We start from the raw sequence: 20,029 nt of genomic DNA, 5'->3' as shown, positions 1-20,029 counted from the left end.
CTGGTAGTGTTATTATTATATCATTTATTACATTATTTATTCACCATTGCTTAAGGGGTACTTACAAATTCTTAAGTTATTTAACTGGCCATGAGTTTTTTTACCTGGTTAAAAAGTCTAGTTTAAAATCTGCTTATGCTTGTAGATTTTAAGATGTTAGGTACTGAAATTCAATGTCATGGCTATATGTGAGCATTTTCAATCTGAAAATAGATCACTTGAGCTATAGCTTAGAAGTGAAGACAGTCGAAATTCAATTGTATCGTTTTTCTCGAAGTTGCAGAAGAACTGGGTGTCCTATATGAATTTTGAAAATGATTTAAATTGCTAAGATATTTATTCAACTGTATCCATATATATATTTCTTTGGTTTTCATATACATCATTTTCCAATTATCTTAATGATAAGACCATTGGGATGTAGTATTGTAGATTTCTTTTTCCTTACAGCGTCAAATTATCTGGATGTGAAATCAGCACATTTGACCACTCCTGACCTTGTCAAACAGATATACTTTACAACATTGATTACCATACAACGAAAGATTTAATCAGGAAAACAGATTTATCCTAATTTAAAACAACAGAGCACAGAGAGATCATATAAGATTTCACAATTTACTCTGTAAAAATGAAATACCAACTAAAACCCAGATTTCGTCATATTTTGTTATCCTTCTTTACAATACAATCTGACAATAAGTACTCTGAACAATTCCTGTCCTAGTGGGTAATTTCATATATTTTAGACTAATAAGGTACCACACTGGCACTACAGGAAGACATCAGCTTGATGGAATTATCTCCAGGCATCTGTCTTCATTCTTCATAAATTTAACGATGTTCTATAGTCAATGGTTCAGATATAATTGATTTTGTGGGTGTTTAGTGCAAATTGATAAAATAAACTGAAACAAGTTCGCTATGTGGACTCTCTAAAAAGGATATGTTGTTGACGAATCAAGTTAAAGAAAACAAACACATGCAAATGTCATAAACCAAGTGAACTCTCTGTAATCTAACAATGTTCTACAGTCAATGGTTAAGACAATGGAGTGCAAATTGATAAAATTAACTACCGGTATAACAAGTTAACATCATTGGCTATTTGAACTCTCTATGAGAATGACTAGTTGACAAACCAAGTTGTAGAGGGGCATCAGGAAACGTTCCTATTCTCTAAACTGTTTAATTTCTAATAACTGACTAAATAAGTAGTTAGCTCTGTTAATTCTAATTAAACATCATTGGCAATGTGGACTCTGTGAAAAAGATGGCAAAATCAATTGAATAGTGGTATCAGGTGATCTGGAAGTGTCTTTAATTTCTCACCAACCATTTAAAAAAAAACACACCCATTGCTATACTGTAGAGGCATAAAAACAGTATCAAGCAAGATTTTTTTTTAATTTCTGATGATCTTATGCCAATCTGAAGCAAACTGGATACATTTTTTCTGGCCCTCATTTGACTAAATTATTGAAGAAAAGCAATGCTGTGCATAACAATTTGCGTAACTTTTCAGTTTCATTAAGTTAATCAAATATATGCATATCTGCACAGAGGGCCTAAAATTTTCACGCTATATGCAAAAAGTAGAAAAAAATATGCATGTTCCTGTTAGGCAGCCAATAATGTGATATTATAGCATGTATTAGCATGTGAAACTTCAATATAATTTGTTGTTAACTGACAAGAAGAAAATGTTTTAATTGATGTAATAATAATTGCTCCTAGTCAGGTCTCGGCACAGTGTGATAAAAATTCTGAATATGAAAATGTTCATGTCATTATAACATACCCTCTGGCTTCTACTATTGTTCACCAAGATAAGGTTTGAGTTTCAAAAATAATGATTCATAGAGCAATGCTTTCACATGGACTAGTTTTAATGTTAGTTAACTAATAATTTTCAGCACTCAAATTTCTGTTCACCATGATAGGGTGGTCAAGTCCGTCTTGGAAAAAGGATACATAGGGCCCTTTTACACTAGGCCACTGTAAAGCGTTCGTTCTCCGTCCAGACCAAGCCGCGATAAAACGTAACCATTTACATTACAGTGAACTCAAGTGGTCTGAGATTGCTTCATTAGTTGCAGTATAAATAAAAAACGTTCTTGGCACAGTTATCTGTGGAACTCTTCTTGAAGAATTTAAAATCGACCCTTGAATAATGACGAAATTCCACGGGAAACGGTGAGGCATGCGCAGTAAAGCGTTCAATACACCAATGTATCGAGTCCGTTCTGAGGACCTTTCCAAACCACCTCCCCCAGGTTCAAAACACTCAACTGTTTACATTTCACAAAATTTATCTGTTCCGTTCTGAACGCAAGCTCATAAAAATTGCCGGATGCCAAATCCAAAAATAATTAATCATCACTAAATATTGTAACATCAATTATTTTGACTCATTATCTAACACCAGTTACCACATCAGAAACACAAGTTACCCCATGAGATATACCAGTTACCCCATCAGAAATACCAGTTACCCCATTGGATATACCAGTTACCACATCAGAAACACCAGTAACCCCATCAGAAACACCAGTTACCCCATGAGATATACCAGATACCCCATCAGAAACACCAGTTACCCCATGGGATATACCAGTTACCACATCAGAAACATCAGTTACCCCATGGGATATACCAGTTACTCCATCAGAAACACCAGTTACCCCATCAGAAACACCAGTTACCCCATGAGATATACCAGATACCCCATCAGAAACACCAGTTACCCCATGGGATATACCAGTTACCACATCAGAAACATCTGTTACCCCATGGGATATACCAGTTACTCCATCAGAAACACCAGTTACCCCATCAGCAACACCAGTTACCCCATGAGATATACCAGTTACCCCATCAGAAATACCAGATATGATAAAGAACTGATATAAAATGATTCACCAAAAAAGTCTTCACTATTATATCTGTGTATCAAAGTTTCTGATTATTCTAGCTAATGAAATAAAAAATTGAAAATTCTGATATCCTCTGTCAAGTGATACTAATCTCATTTTTTCGAACATCACAAAATGCAGTAACCATATTAAATTGCTTAAAGCGCTGATGGTAAAGAATATCAACACTAAAATATCAGCCAGATTGATGAGGTCCTAATAGAGGACTACTAAAACACTTATAACATCAAAATACATCTATAATCTTCAGATCAGAAGGTAAATATAGTACAACAGTTGTCTGTATATAAGCCTTAAGAATATATAACCACATATTCAAAATGTCAAGCTGTTACAAACTGCCTCTAAAATTAGATACGGTTCATAATGTCGACATTGTGAAGATGGTATAACCAGTAATTCAGTTAATTTTTCACAATGCAGCTTTTAAAAATAATGATCCATTTATAAAGGGCTTACAATTTAGAAATTTAAATATACACTTATAAAACCTTCTTCAGGTATGAAAATTAACAGATAGAACATGTCAGTGACCCTGACAGAATTGATTCCAATTTTCAGTCATTCATCTGAGGACTAGTGTTAAATGATGCAGCTATTGCAAAAATTCTTAGATATGAGCAGTTTTTGTGACTTCTTATATGATAAAGCGTTTCTATAGGTTGAACCATGAACCACTCATCTCCTGGAAAATGAGAATGATGCAAAAAGAATCCATAAATAGTCCAAATTGACATACCAACTCTTAAAAACACTAACAATCCCTTTAATAACCTATAACAGGATTATCCCTTGAAACTTATCCTACATTTCCAAATGGTAGGATTGAGGAAATAGGATACCTAATTAATTACTATCAGATAAGTAACTTTATCTATAGAAATCATTTTATACCTGTATTGTGTCAACTTGTTTCTATGGTTTCAATTATACAGGCATAACATTATATAGGTTGATATTTCAAGGAAACATTCCATGAAATTCTTTTTTTGAAAATCAAATATTTCAAAATTTGTAAAACAGGAGGCATCGACACAATCAAAGACTATGATCCATCATTTTATACATAGCACACTATATCATTAGATATTATAGTATTTTCACACAATCACACTTTGTTATAATAGTATTTTTACACATTAAATTATTAACCAAAGTTTGAGTCTCAGACTAGGAGTAATTCATCATACTGGTGTCAGGAAATGATAGATAAGACCCAACAATATTGTCAAACATCACTATTCAGAATTAAAATCAATTTTCTTGCAATTGATATCTACATGAAGATAGATAGATATATCAGTAAAATCTGCTTAAAAGAATGGTAAAAACTTTGATTGAGCTATCTTCTGCCTGTAAGTCATACATGAACCCAACTTTCATTCTGAAGAATGATACAGCTGGGGAAGCAAACAATCAAATTGTATACCTTTCATACACTATGATAAATCTTACAATAGAAAGACTAAAAATACCAAGCTTTTCTAGAAATCTTTCACAAGCAATCAGCCATAAATCTTTTCATTTCCGTAGTTCATTTAGTAGGTTTACTGGCTATACATGGCTTATAGATGGGTTGTAATAAATACCAGCATGAATAGTTCCTGTTAATTCATATCCTAAATCAATCATATCTTTCTCAATAAACAGAGATAAAGTAAATATTTTAGGTTGGTTTCAGATAGTACATGGATTGTTTTTATCATATCTCTCTAATGCAACATGTTCTTCTGGGGTCTGATCCTCAAAAACATAACTTATTTCTTAAAAACTTACATATTAAGTAAGATAATAAAGCTCCTGGAAATAGAAACTTTCTGCAAAATAGCATAGCAGATTATTGAAACCAATGGCGTAATTAGGGAAGGGGCATGGTGCCATGGAACAGAAAAAATAAAGTAAAATATTTATTCTACTTTCACTCCCAAAATCGCGTTAGTTGCATTCTTCACCTCTCTAGATAAGAAAATTTGGTCCCCCTGTAACCCACCATAGTACCCTCTAAAATCCTAAAGGTGAACTGAGGTGCTCAGATGGCCCCATGTCAATGAAATTGACTGAGAACTGTTGGGGTGGGAAAGCTGGAACTATCAGGACATTCTGACAACAGGAAACTGGCACCAAGCATATCTGTATCCACATGAGCCCAATAATGAACACAAGGTAAATAAAGACGTTTGATGGTTATTACATTATTACATTCTAACAGTAACATCATTTGTGATCAATGATAACTGCAACATTACCTAGACATTCACACAAAGTTCAGAACTGAGGTCAGGAGATCAGTTATATCATGTTACCCTTTTGGTTTACAATGCTGCACAAAACATAAAAATGAAAACATTTGGTAGGACATTGCTAACATTCAATTGTCTATGTTTGAAACATCGACATCATCATTTGAACACAAATAAATGTACCATCACCTACCTAATGTTGAATACACAAGATCAGAACTGTGTTCAAGGGGTTGACTATTCATGAGACCTTTTAACCTTGATCTCAACTCGGGTCTCCCGAACCCCAAATCCTAATTGATAAACTGAGCAGAATTCAGAGGTAAAACTACTTACAACTAAATAGGCCAGCTGTTAGTAGTGTTAATGTTTGTCACACAGTTTCATAACCTTCCAGGAACCTCCTTGGAAACATTTCCAGAAATCAAATTCTACTAGTCAGCACTTCCGGTAAGACACTGATTAAGACACAGGGTTGTTAAATACACAAATATTGTGTTATTATATACAGGGCCTCGATTGATAAGGTTCAGTTGTCACAAGTCTGTACACTTCTGCACGTTTTCCTTCAGGAGTTATCTGTCCCTTATTACACCAATCCATACGATCAATGATTGACAATTGCCATGGTTCAAAGACTAATAATAAAATCGATTCTTCTTACATTCCTACAGCGTTAACAATTTAACTCTTAAATTGCTAATATTATCTGAGTAGCTTGATGGGAATTTGATGGCAAGAGGACAATATTTGAGCCAAATTGGCTACCTCAAGACCCAGACAACAAGGCCAAGGGGAATCAGTTTTCTTTATAGTATATCTATTTGGATATTATTCGCTTAAAAAACCTGAGAGAACGTATGGAATTCAATTTAAGGTGGGGGGGGGGGATAGCTTTTTAGGAATAGGGGCAAGATTTGTCGAGCTACACCGTCCTATGCATAATATGATAATAATTTATGGGCGATAAATTGCTATCGATATCTTAAGTTGAGTTCTGCCAGACAACCAATCTATATCACTCAAGCGAAAGTATTCATTGCAAAAGATAAATACTGTATTAAATCCCAGAGATAAAATCTTGGTGCCTCTTCAAATCAAAAGTTGCTGGGACCTACTCATAGAATCAAACTTCTCAAATAAGAGAAGGGACGTAAACCTTTTAATACATTTTAATTCACCTTTGTTACAGACTTCTGAAAAGTTCATGAACAGTAGGCTACGTTAGCGTGAACTTTTTGTCATTGAAGAAAATAACTTAAGACTGTAGATGTCTCTAATAAGGACATTAACCGTGGACATTCTGGACGAAATCCAATGCTTAATGATATCTTGTCTATGTTAAAAGATCAATGACTTTAATCCATTTGTCATCGAGTCGATCATTAGCACGGTATTCTATCTTTCTGGAATGTCAAGACCCATAGCCAGAACAATATTTCAGTTGATTATATTTGGTTTTGCCTTTTTTCTGTGGATTATTCGATTGACTGTGAATGATGACCTTACCAAAATATGGAAATCAAATATTTATTTGGTTCTGTTAAATATGTCCAGCCAAGCAATTCAGACATACACACGATACCGACAGCAGAGAAATTGAAATATATGTTGTGTAGTGTAGCGAATTCTACACTCCAGTCTGGCTACGGGCCTACTCCAGTCTCTTATCCTTAACATATGGGCGCGAGGAAAATACTTTCACTTAAAATACTTAAAATCTTTAACTTTAATATATTCTCAATATATTGAAATTTCATGTATACAGACAGGTCTTAATACAAGGAAGTTCGTTTGTCGAAAGGCTATGCTAGGCATAAATGTATGTTTCCCATATACATCGGGAGCCATCCATAGATGTGTAATGCGCATACAGTCCATGTGGTCTTTTTTCACGCATACACACTCCGCAATACGTATCCATGGATTTATTTTACCCAACTTCCAAGTAAAACTATAATACAGGTTATAAAATAAATAATAAATATAAATTGAAGTTGTAGACTTAATAGTAAGTCCTAAAGAATGAAGCCAGGATTTTATCTGAGAAGTGATCCTAGTAGCTGAAATTTAATTCTAATGGTTGGTAAACAAACGACACATTATATTATACTAAAATGGCCCCTTTTATGTAGCAAATATACTTATTGCCCCGGCTACATCATAATTATATATTTACAGGCATTTTAATGCCACATGAGCAAAGTTACTTGGTCACATCCATCAAAAAAAAACTGTCCAGTTTATATACTGGTACACTAACATCTCCTACACGCATAAAAGAAAAATAAACAATTTCTAAGGAAGCCTCTTGAAATATCGTTTACATATTAAATAACCATCTCCAACATTCATAATCTACAACATAAAAAATATATAAGTTATCAATTCAGGAATATTAAAACAGAACCTGAAACATGTTGTTATCCAGAGTTTCAGGCTGTGCGATCTTCCGACAACTGACCTATTACAGCCTACTATACTTTAGTTTGCAGATATCATTCAATTGAGGCTGTACTGTGTTATATTGGTATCAGATAATCTGATAAAAGTCTTCCCCTCCCCTTATTTCCGAAATTATTTCCGGCTGCTTAACTTTTTAAATAACTTAACCATCGGGTGTTATCACAGATACTTTTCCAAAATTATCATTTAGTTTTATCAACTGTTTTAAGACGAGTGAATCCCTTTAAATATAGATAAATATTCAATAACATGTCAAATTGCACGTTATAGAGCTTTTTATTAGCAAAATAGGCCAAGGTTAATATTATTATATAATAATGGCATATTTGTTTATCAATTTACACAGTCCGAATTTAAAGAGCGTATATAGGTTAGTGCAAACACTCAAATATTATTACTCTCCTATAAGTGTTGCCTTTTATGAAAAAGAAAAAACGTATTCAATACGTGGAGTAACATTTTTCATCAATTTATTTGAATGGTATTTGGTATAACCTAGAGACGTCAAAATCAGAGGGAAAGCAAAATGCTGAAAATAAGCTCTATAGGCTATATAATAAAAATATCTTCTTTTCACACGAAAGATAATTACTTTAATTACTTACCATTACTAATTCATTGTCTATGATTTCTCTCGTGACCTTTTGAGGTTTAAAATCAGGTTTATCTATTGGAGTATTGTCTATTATTATTACACCATTCTCATATTTACCAAAACACTAGAAATAAGCAGAAAGAAACGAGTAGACAAGTGCAAAAAGGTGTGTCGTTACAAGCTCACTTGGACATGACGGTACCAAGCACACCCCGAGTATATTTATGCTTTTGGACCTCGTGGATACGAAACAATTGCCGAGATTTTCTGACTTTTTTGGTATATGTAGGCCGAACGACGTTTACTTGCCTCAAGCTGAAATAATAGCTTTATCTATATCTTTGATATACCATGTCATTCGACAATCCTTGGCAGTTTCCAGAAAGCTGAAATGGTTGCAGAGCGCTAGGGTAACTTTCACGGTAGAACGTTTGATACCATGCATAAATAGCAAAGTCAAATTCTTCAAAGGGCAAAGACCTAAAGGGCGTAAAATGTTCTCTGGTTATTTTGACCACATACAAACCTTCATTTTTACCCCGTCTCTATCTTCTTCAAACTCTTCATTCAGTTTCATTCGACTTTCTTTATTCCAGAATCCAGCCTTGGTAGAAACAACAATTGTATCATCGTCTACTCGGATCTCTTGTTCAGGCTTAGAACTTCCAGCCATTTTACGTACCAAAAAATTCACCCCTGCAAATTAAGCACCAGTTATTGAAATCGCAAACAGTTAACAGTATTAGCTATGTGGACCCTCAGATAGTGGTACTTGAGTTGAGTTCACCTCAAATTTGGTCTTATATCATGGGAAACACAAAGGTAGCCTGCACCTAACGGGTCTACTTAGGGCAGGTGCCAAGTATGTAGAGAACCAACAGCACATAGTTGTGAACACAACTTTAAAGTTCAGTGAAAATTATATTATGTCAGGCTATATCCTCGACATGATTGCAGGAAAAGTCTAAGAGAAAACCATGAAACAGTAGAGTTAAATAGTAAGGGTTTATAGGAATAAGGGGGTAATGCAATCTAAACAAGATCCTGAAGGAGGTAATGTTCAGCAAGTTTAATGCACAAATTGATCAGCTGGTATAGAGCGCGACTGGATCAATAAAGTGTATATAGAACTGGAAAAATAATGGTCGAAGTAGAGAGCCTTGATGACAACCTATATTGGCTAGACTGGTTAAACAGTCATTATGACCTACCATCATTTTACATGAATAGTAATCGTGTTTCTATAGCTCACAGAAATGGGACGAATGCAATTTAACAACATAATATAGCTCACCCATTTCCTTGAGAAATTCGTCGAAATTTTCACTACGATCTAATTTCCATTTACCACAAAATTTCTCTTTTATTTCGTCCATTTTTAATGTCTATGTGAGTGAATATATCTGTATTTGAACTGCAGTGTGATAACCGGATGAAACCATTATCACGCGGGTGAAATAGGTTATAGTCCACTAAATGTTTTGCTTAGATTTTTGTTATTGGGGAATGGAACTGCTATCAGCTTTGAGTTTTGTGGCACTGCCTGGATCTCCGTTTTTTTAATTCTAATTTCAATCACGATGTCAAAAAATTAAAGACATGGCTTAATCTTTAAAAACCAAGGAATTCGTCACTTCCCCCAGATCCATAAATCTCCGCTTTGTTTGCATTTTCGTATTTTAAAAGTTTAAACTGATTACGGGAAATTCTACTTAACTGTGGGATATGCACGTCCGACCTCCACTTTTATATCAAGTCAATATTCGACTGAAGTTAACGTTTTATCTACTTATCTACTCTTGGTCTAGTAGGTATATTATAAGAAAAACACCTGGATGTTCCCGTTCAATCTTTTAATATTATCTCTATCAGAATTTATCTGTGTTGGAATATGAACTGGTTGGTGATTTTTAGTCTTCTTGGTCTGTCAGGTTTGTAAGTGCATACTAGTCTCTCGAAGATGTAAATCAAAGAAAAGATGTCAAACGGAAATACTTCTGATTCATTATGCAAAATGGCTGACTATTGGCTCTTCCATTGGTATTGGTTGAGGTTATGCACACTTTATTCAAGTAAAATTGTCTGCAAGCATATAACCCAATTACTTTTCTCATCATAATATTTGACCAAACCTTTAACAATAGATCGATTCGGGACACTACTAAAACCCACCTAAAACAGGAGTTTTAATTACGCTTTTACAACCATGAATTTAATAATTATGATCAGAATTGGTGGCATAGTCAAAACTATCCCCAAATTCCCGATAAGTGAATGCCATTGAGCGTCGTTGGGTTTCCAACAAGATTTTTTGTCCATTCGACTTTTCAACATTTTTGCATGTAAAGAGCGTCTAATCTTTGTGATCGAAAATAACACTGCCCCGTGATTTGCACGTAAGATCCATTGCCAGATGGAAATGAGTAGGCTAATGCCCTGACAAAATTTCCTGTTACCCGTCTTCCCTAATCAGGAACAAGAAATTAATACGAAAAATACCTTTCTTTTTTTTTCAATTTAGGTGTTAATGCTCTGCCGACCACACCACCAACCACAACAATTCTCACAACTACAGCAGAATGTCAATGGCAAGATAATAAAGTAGAGCAATGTAGAGTTTACACGTGTGAAAATGGTCGCTGGTTAGGGTTTGAATTTACTGCCACCAAAACCTGTTGTTATACACGGCCCGATCATCCTAAATGTATAATGTTTTTCCCTGGTAGGTTACATAGAGTCACTGATTTTATGTTCAAACATGCCTTTGTCCAAAACCAAGTTACGCTTAAGCTCTGCAATATATATGATTCAGCTTTATGGAATCGTCAGAGGATTGCCGAATGGTCCAAATGTAATATAGCATGCTCACTATTCAGATTGTGACGTAAGTTACATACATGCACCATGAAAATAAAGTATAACAACTAAGTAACAATAGAGCTAATGTATTTATTCCGAATTTAAATTTAATAAAGACAACCAATGGAACATAAGTATTAGACAAAGACTCGTTATATACCCACAGAATTATTTGAAACAACGACACCACCAACTACCACCTTTCCTACCACAACGACTGAATGTACAAACAGTGGTAAAGTAGAAAACTGTATGTCGTATTGGTGTTCTAATGGTCGATATCAACCGTTCGAGTTTACAGCCACACATTCATGTTGTCAAACCAAACCATTTCATCCTCGATGCATCATGATGTTCCCAGGTAAGCAAGTTCTTTTTTTGAAAAAAAACTTTAATGATTAAGTAAAAACCCTACATTTGGCACCAGAACAAGCTAGAATCAAAGAAAATCAAGCTGTGACATTACATATTACTAGTCCGAGATGTGCCTCTATAAGCTAATAAAAAAAAATCACTTTCTATATACTTGTTGTCAAACCAAACCGTTGGCATCAAAAAGATGTAATAAGTATTATTCTAAGAATAAACCCAAGGAGTAGCTTGACGTTAAGTTTCATAGCACTGAAATATGCTTCTGTAAGCTAACCAACATGTTAGCAGGTATTGCATCATTTCATTTCATTTCCTAATCCAATGACACTCTTTACATATCCCTTTAACATTAGCTTAAAGTTATAACGGCGACAGTGTGGGTAATAACTTAAATAGTTTGGACTGGAACAATAAACCGAGACAGCTATACAAATGGAACCGCTGCATAAACTTTGCATTATGTCTTCACTAGCTCAATCAGGTGCTGATACGCAGGATAAAAAAATCGATTTCATGTCATTTCATTTTTTTTTCTTTCAGAGCTATCTGGTACAGCTCGCCCTTGAAATTTACTGTGGAACGAAAACTACCTCAAAAATGTTGTACAAGCAAATAAAAAATTCGATTTAATAGGAAAATTATGGCTTCTGTTCTAAGAGAAACTTCTCTCTATGTACATCGCTCAGGAATGATAGCTCCTTTTACACACAAATGGGAAAATGTTTCGTAGATTTGGGGTGCGCGCACAGGGCATCGTGTTCTTTTGAGATTCTTGTAATTACTGTTACATTCCATATTAGAGTTTCAAAACATAAACAGTTTGATAAATACGACTGTAATTTTACCAAGAAAATACTAACGTATCTAATATGTGACATAAGATTAAGAATATATTGAAGACAGAGGTGATAAACCATTAAAAATACATTAGATTCTAACTCTAACAATCCACTTTCTCATCTTACAATAATTATATACCATACTTCAAACGATTCGCAATAACCCACCATATTGACTGTATTGCATATCGCTATTGATACCTCACGTTCGCCCACCATCCACGTCTACCTTCCGATCACTAAGCTATTGTTCAATACAGTATCCTTTGGTGCACCCTCTTCTATTTCTGATATAGATATTTAAAACCTTTACCCTCCTATTTCACATTTTTAACGACCGTATTTCTGTTATGTATATACGTCTTTACGTGCTTCAATCGGCCATTCTAACAATGTATCCCTAGAATGCAAGTGGATATCGTTTTAATACCAACTAAATTCAATTATTTTCTGAACACCAAGGAGAAAGCTTAAGAGGCACTTCCGTAATGAAATCATTACTTGTATTCATATTAGGTAAGTTGTGAAAATTTAACTCTAAATCCGTCTGAATCGAGTAACTTTGTATTGAGTCTTGAAATACAATACAAATTTTACCTGTTGTAATGCTGTCTTGCTGAATACCGACTGCACTGCCCGAATTGCACAAAAGGGTGACCGTCTGGAAGACGAGCGTCTGGCTAAGTACCTGGTTGTAATGTGCGGATCAGACAAAAGGAATGGCCGACTGCACTGCTGTCTTTCTGTAATGTCCGGTTCAGACCATAGTTGGAGGGATGACCATCTGTGTTACTTATATACCCCTTGTGTTTTTTGTTATATGTTTTACTTCTGCCTTTGTAAGTAAGTACTTCTAAGTAATGTCCGGTTCAGACTAAAGGAATGGCCGTCTTACTACTTTCGTCTTTCCAAGTACCGCTAGTAATGTCCGGCTCCGACCATTGTTCAGGTGAGAGAGATGACCATTTGTTATACAATGTACTGCCATACATAATTAGTACAGGCAGGCTTGCATAAGCGGCGTGTTCAATTGCTGTCCTTCTGAGCACCGATGTTGTACGACCAAGAGAAGAGCTTAAGAGATGGTTATCTGTTGCGCTGCTTTTTTCGAGTGTACCAGAGTTGTAATGTCCGGTTCAGATTAAAGAGATGACCATTTGTCTTTCTTTGTATTGTCGGACTCAAACAAGTCTGTTTTACTGCCTACAGCCGATTAAAATTTTCGCTTTGGTTTTTCAGCATCCATCATCTGTAACGTTACGTCTCATCTGACAGAATGGACACGGTTTTGTGGTGGTAAAATAGGATTATTTGGTCATCCGGAGTTCTGTGATAGATATATAGCTTGTGCTCCATCTCACCTGTATATTGGTCGATGTCCAGAAGGTCTTCATTTTAATGCTAAACACACTGTCTGTGATTGGCCATACAAAGCCAATTGTAAAGTAAAGAGCAACCAAAACTGTAAGTATTCTATTATAACACCATGATAAGTCATGGAAATCAAGATTCAGCATGTGAATGTGATATGGCATTTTGCGAGAAAATTTGAAATTGACTTTGTTGAATTGATACTATCCTTTAATCATTTTCAGGTCCGGAAGTAATTATTTGTAAGAACCACGTGAAATATTTCCAGTTCCCTGATTGGTCGGATTGTAATAAATTCTATGTGTGTACCTTTGGTGTTTTAAAGAAGAATTCGTGTCCTGTTGGAATGCATTATGATTTTGTTAACTGGACTTGTACCTTCCCTAGTTCTGCCACTTGTTTTGAACCTTAATGGATATAGCTAGACGACATTAACAAGTTTTTGCTTTACCAGCTCATGGAGCTTAATTTCAGCCACCTGATGTAACACTTTCAGAATGAAGGTACGATGTTCTATACATTTAATCTTCGACACTAACGACAGATAGGTAAATCAAGTAATTTTGAATGAACCCAAGCCAATATTACCGATGATGTCATCAATAAAAGAATTTTTAAAGGCGAAGCCGAAATGGAGTATTCTCGATATATTATTCTCGTATATATTGGACTTACTAGGTGTCATGACTAAAGAATAGAATCTCTATATACGGTATATATTTAAACTAAGTAATCATTGAAACATGCTTCTCAGCATTTTTCAAAATTATTTAGTTTAATGAATTATTACTTAGTTTTATGGATTTATTGGATTATAAGGAGATTCCATTGTTAAGTTATGACACTGATGAATAAAGACTCATTTGGCAAATTTTCAATTTTTTGATCATCCTAAGAGGTACCGTAAAGTTCAGTCAGCTGATGGAGGGAAATATAAGACTATAAGCTTATACAAATCTTTTATTCCAATCCAAATATTCTTGATACATTACATATATACATTATATACAATAAGTTGTACAAAATAAATTTAGTTTGAAAACCAACTGATCTATCTTTGCTCTTTCTATTTCTAGAAATTTAACCACAATTGCCTCGACCAATAATGGTTCTTAGCACTGTACGTTTTTGTTTATCATAAAGTTACATTGTACACATGTTCATTTAGCAACGGTACGATGTTATCCACTCCAATACTGATAATACACTACTGTTGTTAAAAGAACATGCATTGAACATGGCACCAATACACTTTGTTTTCTTAGAAAGCCCCTGACAACACACTTCTGGGTCAGCCATCTGTTTCTGTAAGTGATTTTCAGGACATTCCAATTATGTCTACTCTTCTGTAACATTCACATCATTCGCTTATCAGGACTTGAACTCGAAGCCACAAAATATAGAAAATCCGATCGGAGACTTTCACCAACTTCGTTATTGGCTGTAACATACAGTCTGTATCTATTGTTTGGCTGCAAGTCACGAACTGTCACGTGGCCGGAAGACCGTCCAAAATCGCCCACTAAAACACTGGATTTATCAGAACATTTACCATGAGCAAAAATAGAAGTTTCATAATATACGGTAAAATATCCAACTTTATCGGTTGGTTTGTACTTCCATGATACAGATACGGATTCATCATTAACCAAGCAATCGTCCATTTCTATTATTGGTGCTGATGATATCACTGGAAGAGAAAAATGAAATGCTGCTTGCATCAAACAGTACAATAACGCAATCTGTTTGATAATGTTGATGCATGATGTAATATTGAATAATATTATGAATGCAATTGCACTTGTTCCGTGTGATGTCACACATCGCATACTGAACAGCAGTTTAATGCTTTGGCCTTGTTTGTGACTACCTTACTGCAGAAAAGAGATTCAAAGGAGTGTACTTGCACTTGATGAAGAAGTAGTCAGTTCTTGCAACAAAGTACAGTAAACTTAAGCAAAAATCTAGTCTGAAACGGAATGGTATTTCGTCAACTTTGAAGGTAACGATACTTACCTACGGGTGTGTTGTTGTAACATTGTTTTATAGCAGAAACTGCTTCACCAACATTAGTTACTGGTGTTATACTGGTATCAACAATATTTAGATAACGTCGGGGATCCGGTCGTAGATTACAATCTGGTAGCTCATCTACACTCTTCAAAAAGCTACAACAAAAATTTAGCAATCTTATTTCGTTTTAATTGACAAGTTCTCATCGTATGTTATCAGCGGTGATTCTTGACTATGAACAAATCTCCCCATCTTCATTTGCCAAATGTAGAACAATGAATTAATCATTATTCGTATAAATATATCAATCATCACTTACCTACTGATTTCACTGTTTGTCTGGAAAAAGAAATGAAATCATATAAGTCTTGATGCTCTTGGATACTATGAAACTACAAAATCTTTCAAAAACTATTATTCCTGGTCTGACTGAGCTCATCTTATGTTGCTGACAGTGTTTTTGGTTTTTTTTTATATCTTTTTTCTTTATTATCTTTATTATAATGGAACAGATCACAAAGAATAGGATAACATACTTGGACTCGTCTTTCACTAACATTCCTGCTTCTCAATAGGCATGGGTGGTCTTCCTAATAGTACATAGAGTTTAAGATTTCCTAATTCTTAGTTAGAATCTAAGGCTGATAATAAGCTCTATTAAGGTAAAATCGGACTTACTTTTGAAGATTGTGATTTAGATAATACTTCACACTGGTTCAGTAAATTTGAATAAATCTGTAACCTCGACACAGACTCGCAAGAGTTATCGTTTATTTCTGGATTCTGTGCACTTAATCTTAAGAATTCAATTTGGCGTCTACAGTTGTCATCCAACATTTTCTTTAATCTTTTTGTTTTATATTGGACGACTTGGCATTGGTTCTCCACAAAATCCTAAAAATAAAACAGCATTAGATCATTGCTGAAACCATACATAGTCTAGATTTCAGTTACAACCCAAAGTCAAACTAGGTTTTATTTCAAATGCCACCTGTATTTTCTTCTATTGTAAAAATAACCAAATTGTGCAATGTGGAAGCTTCACAAGGAATAGAGATGATGTTTTTACCTGCAAGGTTTCTCCAGTTTCTAAAAGTTGACCCAAGTACGTCATTTCCTCTTCCTCCTTACTTCTAAGATAACTTGTCGTAAGTTGTACCAAATCCTGTAATGTACAGTGATTGAATCAAATTTCATTCTGACAAGCGCCATGGATGAGCTCCATCAAATGAGCACCAAGCAAATATTTAGAAGTTAATAAAATTAACACTAAGTGTTGCACCGCTGTCGTGATTGTGGTTCTTCTAAAACAAACACAAGGGCTGAAATGAGTTAGTTGTTGCCTCCTACATTTCGTTTCGGCTTAATGAAAACTGCAAGAAGAAGCTATAGTTTGTTTCACGAAACCAACAAAGATGTAGGTTGGTATATGATATGAACTTGGATCTTTACCTGAATATATCTGTTTTTCTGATCTATAGGAATAACTTTATGTTGTTTATGGGCAGGAGTCTCACTACTGGTCACCACATTAAACTCCACATAGCATTTTACACAGACATCCGAATAGCAATCAGTACAGAACATTGTTACGGTATCGCTAGGGTGGGTCTCACATTTGATCTCCGGAGTATGATCATCACGCTGTTGAAGGATGTGACGGAGGTCATAGTTTTTGGGCAGATCTTCACTATGAGGTACCCAATGAGTTGATCGACATTTCGGACAAGTTATTTTATTGTGTTTAATCAGCTTTCGAGAACATCTTCCATGGCATAAACTATGCCCACACGGTAAAACAACTGGATTTTTGAAATCGTCTAAACAGATTGGACAGCTCATTCTGGTAGCTTTACGAATCTGAAATTGAAGAACAAAGAGTAAAGGTTTAAATACGTAGAGTAGAAATGTACCTTGCGTCAGATTCTAAAAAAGTACAAAAATTGTTAGTTCATATCCTTTCTTCTAACAACTGTCATCATCTAATAGTGAGATCATGTGGTAATTTCCAACATTATCTGGGATTCTCGAATGACAACGGGAAGTTTTGAATCGTATAAATAAAGATTTGATGTCATGATAATCCATCATTCAAACCCTTGTCAAATAGTAAATCATTGTACGTCAGAGCTTTGAATAGAATATAATATATTCTATGCATATTATGCATAATGTAATATCAATGTTAAATAGTTTTGTTACTGAAAAGGTAATCCGAAACTAGGTGACCTCCCTGATAGATATTTATGATGGTTAGCCACTGATATAATGTAAGAATAATTAGGATTCCATATTCCATGTGAATTTTAAGCAACTATATTATCTTTTAGATAATGCTTATTGTGTCTTACTCTACACTAGCCAATAATCATCAAAAATACATATCAGACGAGATTCGGAAAATCAGAGTTGAAAAAAAAATGCTATTAATACCAATGGAAAAACCAAACTTTTTCAATGAACAACACCCTTCCTTAATCTATTATGATTAGGTAATTGATACTCGTAATCCGAATACTATAATTTATACAAATACACGTGATCAGTATATTTATAGTATTAGAGTTTAATGAGTAAAATATGAAATGTAGACCTATATTTGTCATTTGCGTCAAAAGTTTAAATATCTATCGTATTGATTGTATGTAGGCTATTTACACCAAGGTAGTAAAGAACGCATTCACCTCGTCTCGAAATATATTCGTGTCCGTTAAGTCATTATCAAGAAGTTACAAATAATGGTGAAATAGGTGTACAGGAACAGTGTTTCCGGTTTTTTTCTCATATTGGGGGCATTCATCTTTCCCAATCAGAATAATATGCAATTCTGGAGGTTTCGTTTCTGTGGGTTATTCCACTTGCCAACTGAAAAGAAAAAAATCGAAACGAACCATCCATGTCTACATCTTAATCATTGTCAAATTTCCTTTAAAAAAAATAAGTAAGTAAATCCACAACCGGATATGAAGTTCAAATCTCAACGACTTAGACCAGGTTGGTGCTTAGTAGAAATTTGAGTGTTAATGATAATAATTGCTCGAAAAAACTTCCGATTCGGTTCTACAATATACATATATATAAAAAAAACATTTTTCTGAACATAATGCTATATCTGGAGTTGGCTTATTATAGATGTTATACCAGGAATACCGATCAGATTTACATAGATTGTACTTGATATGAAATTTTTTTTATGCAAATGAAATGTCATCAACAATAACCTTACCTGTATTTTGAATTATAGAATACGTTGTGAAGTTAGATATCCATGTTGAAGGAGACATAAATCACACCTTACCACTCACACAAACGCAAATGACATTTTATTGTTGATACATTCCTTCAAATCAAATCTAGATGAATTTTACAAGTCATGAATAGCTGCATTATAATATCATGCTCGCCTATTCAAATACTTGTCGCGATTTGATATACAATATAAAGTCCTGTACACAGCTGTGACTGTATATTCATTGTAAATCAATATCTCAATAATTTGTTATTACCGAACTAAATATTTCCTCAACCGTTATGTTTTATTATTATAATTATTTGTGTTCTTTTTTGTAATGGAAAATGCGAAATTAGTCGCTAAAATGGGAGAAGGGGATACATGTGATTGTGTACTTTGTTAACTGACTGATTAAAGAGACAAGTTGGTGTGAATGTCATTTTAAACTTCATGGTAATGTCTAACTTGATTTGTCCAATATCGTGCATTTATTTCGCTTAATGGTGGTTCTTCACACATACTACGAAAAATGCTATAGGGTGTCTGATTCAGAGACAATTCAACTGGTTACAAACTGTGCTTAACAACTGACGATTTATGATATATTAGAGAGCATTGGTGGTTGGCATTGTATATATTTGTAGTTGCCAATATCCAAAATGTATGTCAAGAGTGGCGACATATATTGAACGACTGTACCACATAATCCGTAACGTAGCACGGGAAAATATTAATGAATGTACAAAAGTGTCTTGTTTTAGAAGCAAATAATCTAAACAGTCACTGCATATCCACAGCTTCTTTCTTACGTAAACAAGTGGAAAGGAATAAGGTGAAATATTACTGATGAGAGTGGTTAAATCCCCAAAGAATAGATGATTCTTCTCTTCCCTAAATAGCTCTTTGGAACTTTTTTAAATGGTTATTTGGGTTTGTCCATGTTTGTTTAATTTAACTCTGTTCAACGATTGTGCTTCACCAGCCACAAACGGGTAAACGAGAGGCGATACATTCAATTGGGATTCTGTAATGAAGTTACCATTTCACATTAAATTGTTTATTTACAATTCATACATACAATATACAGGTTATACAAATAAACGTCA

The 20,029-nt window shown here is 34.5% G+C and overlaps 4 protein-coding genes across 4 annotated transcripts; 2 read left to right on the top strand and 2 right to left on the bottom strand.

Moving 5' to 3' along the window:
* Positions 1 to 2,414: 2,414 nt before the first annotated feature.
* On the bottom strand, positions 2,415 to 4,929 carry LOTGIDRAFT_153040 (hypothetical protein; the record flags this gene model as incomplete). Its single annotated transcript, XM_009053521.1, has 2 exons — positions 2,415 to 2,903; positions 4,927 to 4,929. The coding sequence occupies 2 exons, from the start codon at positions 4,927 to 4,929 to the stop codon at positions 2,415 to 2,417; spliced, it is 492 nt and encodes a 163-aa protein (XP_009051769.1).
* A 1,388-nt stretch (positions 4,930 to 6,317) lies between these two features.
* Positions 6,318 to 9,657, bottom strand: LOTGIDRAFT_228443 (hypothetical protein). The gene is made up of 4 exons (XM_009053520.1): positions 9,532 to 9,657; positions 8,764 to 8,933; positions 8,248 to 8,361; positions 6,318 to 7,534 (listed from the first exon to the last, which is right to left on the bottom strand). Exons 1-4 carry the CDS (start codon positions 9,611 to 9,613, stop codon positions 7,475 to 7,477), a joined length of 426 nt encoding a protein of 141 aa, XP_009051768.1. The 5' UTR covers positions 9,614 to 9,657; the 3' UTR covers positions 6,318 to 7,474.
* Positions 9,658 to 10,128: 471 nt separating this feature from the next.
* On the top strand, positions 10,129 to 12,034 carry LOTGIDRAFT_153038 (hypothetical protein; the record flags this gene model as incomplete). The annotated part of the gene is made up of 4 exons (XM_009053519.1): positions 10,129 to 10,168; positions 10,759 to 10,959; positions 11,263 to 11,457; positions 12,009 to 12,034. 4 exons carry the CDS (start codon positions 10,129 to 10,131, stop codon positions 12,032 to 12,034), a joined length of 462 nt encoding a protein of 153 aa, XP_009051767.1.
* Positions 12,035 to 13,189: 1,155 nt separating this feature from the next.
* LOTGIDRAFT_228442 (hypothetical protein) lies at positions 13,190 to 15,755 on the top strand (the record flags this gene model as incomplete). The annotated part of the gene is made up of 4 exons (XM_009053518.1): positions 13,190 to 13,256; positions 13,547 to 13,771; positions 13,903 to 15,368; positions 15,695 to 15,755. The coding sequence occupies 3 exons, from the start codon at positions 13,190 to 13,192 to the stop codon at positions 14,088 to 14,090; spliced, it is 480 nt and encodes a 159-aa protein (XP_009051766.1). The 3' UTR covers positions 14,091 to 15,368; positions 15,695 to 15,755.
* Between the last annotated feature and the right edge of the window lie 4,274 nt (positions 15,756 to 20,029).

The sequence above is a fragment of the Lottia gigantea genome (genome assembly GCF_000327385.1).
Source record: "Lottia gigantea unplaced genomic scaffold LOTGIsca_2, whole genome shotgun sequence".
Lineage (NCBI taxonomy): Eukaryota > Metazoa > Mollusca > Gastropoda > Lottiidae > Lottia > Lottia gigantea.
This window is presented reverse-complemented; position numbering and strand designations above follow the sequence as displayed.

Coding starts and splice junctions, on each gene's coding strand:
- LOTGIDRAFT_228443 (XM_009053520.1), bottom strand. CDS start 9,613: ATGGACGAAATAAAAGAGAAATTTTGTGGTAAATGGAAATTAGATCGT. Junction 8,934..9,531: donor CGAATTTCTCAAGGAAATGG/GTGAGCTATATT, acceptor CTTAATTTGCAG/GGGTGAATTTTTTGGTACGT. Junction 8,362..8,763: donor GAGACGGGGTAAAAATGAAG/GTTTGTATGTGG, acceptor GCTTATTTCTAG/TGTTTTGGTAAATATGAGAA.